At 43.6% G+C, this 4,321-nt stretch overlaps 1 protein-coding gene across 1 annotated transcript in view; it reads right to left on the reverse strand.

Annotated features, from left to right (window-relative positions):
* Positions 1-601: 601 nt before the first annotated feature.
* Positions 602-4,321, reverse strand: part of DGAT2L6 (diacylglycerol O-acyltransferase 2 like 6) — a 28,654-nt gene continuing 24,934 nt past the window's right edge. The window contains exons 6-7 of the mRNA XM_019648005.1: positions 1,639-1,850; positions 602-1,193 (exon numbers count right to left, since the gene is read on the reverse strand). Of these exons, the coding sequence (XP_019503550.1) occupies positions 1,039-1,193; positions 1,639-1,850 (367 nt within the window). The 3' untranslated portion in view covers positions 602-1,038. The remainder of the gene's footprint in view (positions 1,194-1,638; positions 1,851-4,321) is intronic.

Consider the following 4,321-nt stretch of genomic DNA (forward strand, 5'->3'; position numbering starts at 1 on the left):
GGGTTTGAATGCTAGTTCTATCCATCTATGTGGCTTTGGGCAAGTTATTCAACTTCTGTGGGTTTTAGCTACTGTGAGATGGAGATGATGGCAATCTCACAGGGCTGGTGTTAGCATTAAGAGGCAAAGGTTGTGAAAACGACAGCATAGTCCCTGCTACAGAGTAGGTACTTGACATAAAGTAGATTTACAGCAGGTGCATGGTCTTGGGGCTCCCTCCCTTCCAACCCAGGGTAGCTCTGTGGGATGAAGACATGTGAGCTGCTCGGTGAGAACCTGTGTCAATTCCCACAGTTCTGCTCCTGTCTCCTACACTATGCAGCAGTTATGGTTCCACTCCCTAACATTCTCTGTCAGGAGCAGTATAGAGGGAGGATGAAACAGAGGAAAATGGCTCTCCACAGACCAGATTTGTGGCTGGGTTTGAGGGAAGTATAGCAGTGGACCACAGAGTAAATAGAAAATAGTCATATCTAGTTTTATCTATCTAGAGCTTTATTTTTATGAAAGAAACAGCATAACTGCATGCAAAAGTTTTTGCCATTGGAGAACTGTGTCATCACTAAGGGAATCCCGTCTGCTTGGATCAGAAAACCATGGCTCCAGTCCCAGGTTTATCTTGTGGTGGCCCCCAAATTGTAAGGAAGGGCCTAGGAGGAAACAACCACCCCTGTTCTCAACAAGGCTTTTATGCTTAAACCTATATAGTGATGGCATCACTAAGGCTCAGAAGGAAGGAGCACGGTGTTATTTGTCTTCTCATTTCTCTTATCAGAGAATTGGCTGGATTCAGAGGGCAAAAAAGATCTGTGAACTCACAAGACGCTTCTTGTGAAACTGGGTTGTTGCCCAATGTTACCCTGCTCCTCTGGTTCATTCCCTCTTGAAGTACTTTGTGGCTTGCTTGGCCTCCTCACCCATCCCTGAGATCCTCCCCCTCCCCATAGTCTTCATGCCATGTGGCCTTACTTGGATCCCTCAGTGCTTTGGGGGGTTAATAAGGGAATCCAGCTCCTGTTATATGATTGTCAGCTCCTGTTATATGATTGTCAGCTCCTGGGTCTCAGGAAGGCCATACTGAACTTTGTACTGGTCAAACAGCTTGCGCAGGGCACTGATGTAGAGTGTGTGGTACTTGTCCACTATCTTCTTGTTTGGCTTCTGAATCCTGGGGACTGGCAGGGGCTCCCCAACTATGGGGAAGAAGAGACAAGCATTAGAGCTCCCTCCCAAATCAAGTTACCCATCCCTCAGAGGGAGCCACACAACTGAAACTCAGTATCTGGGTCCCCTCCCCTTCCTTTGATTTTTCCCTCTGCTCCAGCCCCATCCTGTCCCATGTTCTCCAAACACCTAATCTCACACATGCTCAAAAGAATAATGAGAGCAAGCACAGGAGACTGTTGAAGTAATGTAAATGAATAAGGATGCTCTCATGGCAGCTCTTGAACTCTGTCCCACCAGTGAATGGCCACAATTCTTATCTGTTCAGTTGTCTTCCCCACCCTGCCCTCAACCGCACCCACTGCAATCCCCATTACCCATCCCAGCTATATGCCAGGTCCCCTGGGAATTGATGTATGACTTGGGTGGGGGACATCAAGGAGCAGTGTGGTTCAGAGATACTGGAAAGCTCACCAACAGTGGTAATGGGCAGGTTGAAAGGCAGTAAGCCCCAGGATTCTTGAGTGAAGCCCCGGCCATGGAAGATGCAGAAATTTAGTCCTATGATTTTTTTTAATGTGCTCTGGAAGGACTTTTGGATGAACCTTATCCACGTGCCCTCAGGGAAGATCTCTTGATTGTAAACCTCATTCTCTCCAAAGGTATAGGAAGGGACAAGGTATGCTCTATAAAGGGAAGGACAGAAGTGTGAGTTCTCCTAGGAAACTCTCCCCAGTGAAACCCTCACCAAGTTGGGAAACCTCTACGGTCTCCCCATTACAGGACAATAATCCAAGCACCCAAGCACCTGCAGCCTACCCCACCCTCCTAACTGAACCCTTTGCGGGGAGCTGCTGCGCATTGTCCTGTGATGGGGAGAAAGTAATCAGGCAACCTAACTGCCTTTATGGTACCAGCATCCAGAGTGATCTTCTTAAATTGCATATCTGGACATGTCACTCCTCTTTAAAACTCTTTCAGAGCTCCTCAGCTTGTACCGCAGCGCTTAGCATGGCCTCTGCGCTCCAGCCCTGCCTAGCCGCCTAGCTTCCCCTCTCCCCACCCCTTCCTCGTACTGTTCTGCCATACTAACGGTGCAGAGTTCTCTCTTGTCTGTGTGTCTCTGTACATTGTGCTCGTCTGCCGGAAATGCCTCCTGTCTGTCTTCACGAGGCTCATCCTAGCTTGCCCTTCAGCTCTCAGCTCTGATTTCATCCCCTTGAGGAAACTTTCTTTGACCACCTCCAATTCCTCCCCCNTATATTCACTTATAGTTGACTATTTCAATAAATTTTGTAGATCTTTTCCCTATTATCTTTTAATTGGTTATTATCAGTATACAGAAAAAAATTCATCTTTGCATGTATTGTCTTGTATTTAGCCACTTCACTGAACTCTTATGAATTCTAACTATTTCTCATTTTATTCTCTTGAGTTTCTAAAGTAAACAATCATTGTTTGCAAGTAATTTGGACCCTGTAGGTTCCTGGACCAGGTTCAGGCATTAATCTCTCCTAAGGTAAACTCATATTCTATTATTGCAATATAATACAGGCATACTTCAGAGATATCCCAGGTTCAGTTCCAGACTACTGCAATAAAGTGAATATCGCAATAAAGTGAGCTGTAATCTTTTTGCTGATGGAGAGTCTTGCCTTCAATTTTAAAAACTGAAACATTGTTACTGAATCAAAGTCCCTGTGCCTGACACTTTGAAAGGCCAAAACTCAAAAGGTCAGCTTGGAATAAGGAAAGATTTTTTGATCGAGAAGTCACCAACCAAGAAGATGGAAGGCTTAATGTGTCTCGAATCCTCCTTGCTCGCTGGACCAGGCCAAGGGCTTTTAACCGGCTAGAGGGAACAGGTGTATGGAAGTGCTGGCAGGACGAATTTTAACTGGAGGACCTCGGAACTTGGCCATTTATGATAAAGGGGCATCAATATCAGAGCATCCTGGACAATGAATCCTTGGCTTCTGAAAGAGTTCGGTGTTCAAGTTCTGGTCATGTCCTGATCCTTTGGTTCTGTGTGTGTGGAGGGGTGGGAGTGGGGGCGGGGAGACCGAGACTTTGGTTCCAGGTGCAGCTGGAGGCCAAACTTCTCTCCTCTGCACATGCTTCTGCTGCATGACTTGTGGTTTCGGTCTGTTGTCTCTGAAAAGCAACTTAGCACCTCGTCAACACAGGATGGTACCATTTTGAATTGGCTCTGTAGTTACAACATCTGTGAAGCCCAATAAAACAAAGCACAATAAAATGAGGTATGCCTGTGTATTGGAATTTGTTCCAGAAAACTCATCTCACAGTGTAAAAATACCAAAATTGATAAAGAAAAGAAAATACAAATGCACGTTAAAAAAAACTCCTTTATTAGCTATGTGAAACAAAACACTAAATAGAAGTTCTGCATCATAAATGCTTCTTTTGGAGGATTATTGTCCCTTATGGGCTCGCCTAAGATGTCCATTGTGAATATGAAAAAACACTGAATTATACACTTTAAAAGAGTGCATTATATGGCCTGTGAATTATATCTCAATTTAAAATATAAAAGAAAATGTATAAATTCTTGATGTTTCTAATGTAGATGCCATATTTTTCTGCTAAATACTAATTGAGTAAGCATAAGTATTCTTTATCACTCTCAGCACTTTCCAAGTACATTTTAAAGTAGGGTCATCTTCCTGAAAAATTTTTGTTGTTGATGAGATATGTATTGACACATTGTGAATGTTTAGAGTGGGATAATTTCTATGGCAACTCTAACAATGACCCATTGCTCTTATATTTCAATAAAATCTTTATGGCTGAGTTCCTTTGAGAATCTAACAATTCAACCACCTCTGCTTCATACCTAGGCCTTGATTTGTATTTCTTGACATTGTAAATTTGTGGCAGCATTAGATTACAAAAAGTCCTGTTTCATTGATGTCAGACACCTGTTTGGAAATGGTAGCCTTCCTCTTCAGTGATTTCAGTTAACTTTGCCAGGAACTTCTTCCATGCTTCCCTGCCCGGCCCTGCAGATAGATACCCACCCTTCTAATTGTGATGTTACAACAAACAGTTCTCTTCTTGTAGCTGTTAAACCAGAAGTATGCTTTGTTCAGGATGAAATATTTTCCTTTGATACCTCACTGCCTATTTTATGTATTCT

Source organism: Hipposideros armiger, unplaced genomic scaffold (genome assembly GCF_001890085.2).
Source record: "Hipposideros armiger isolate ML-2016 unplaced genomic scaffold, ASM189008v1 scaffold_119, whole genome shotgun sequence".
NCBI lineage: Eukaryota > Metazoa > Chordata > Mammalia > Chiroptera > Hipposideridae > Hipposideros > Hipposideros armiger.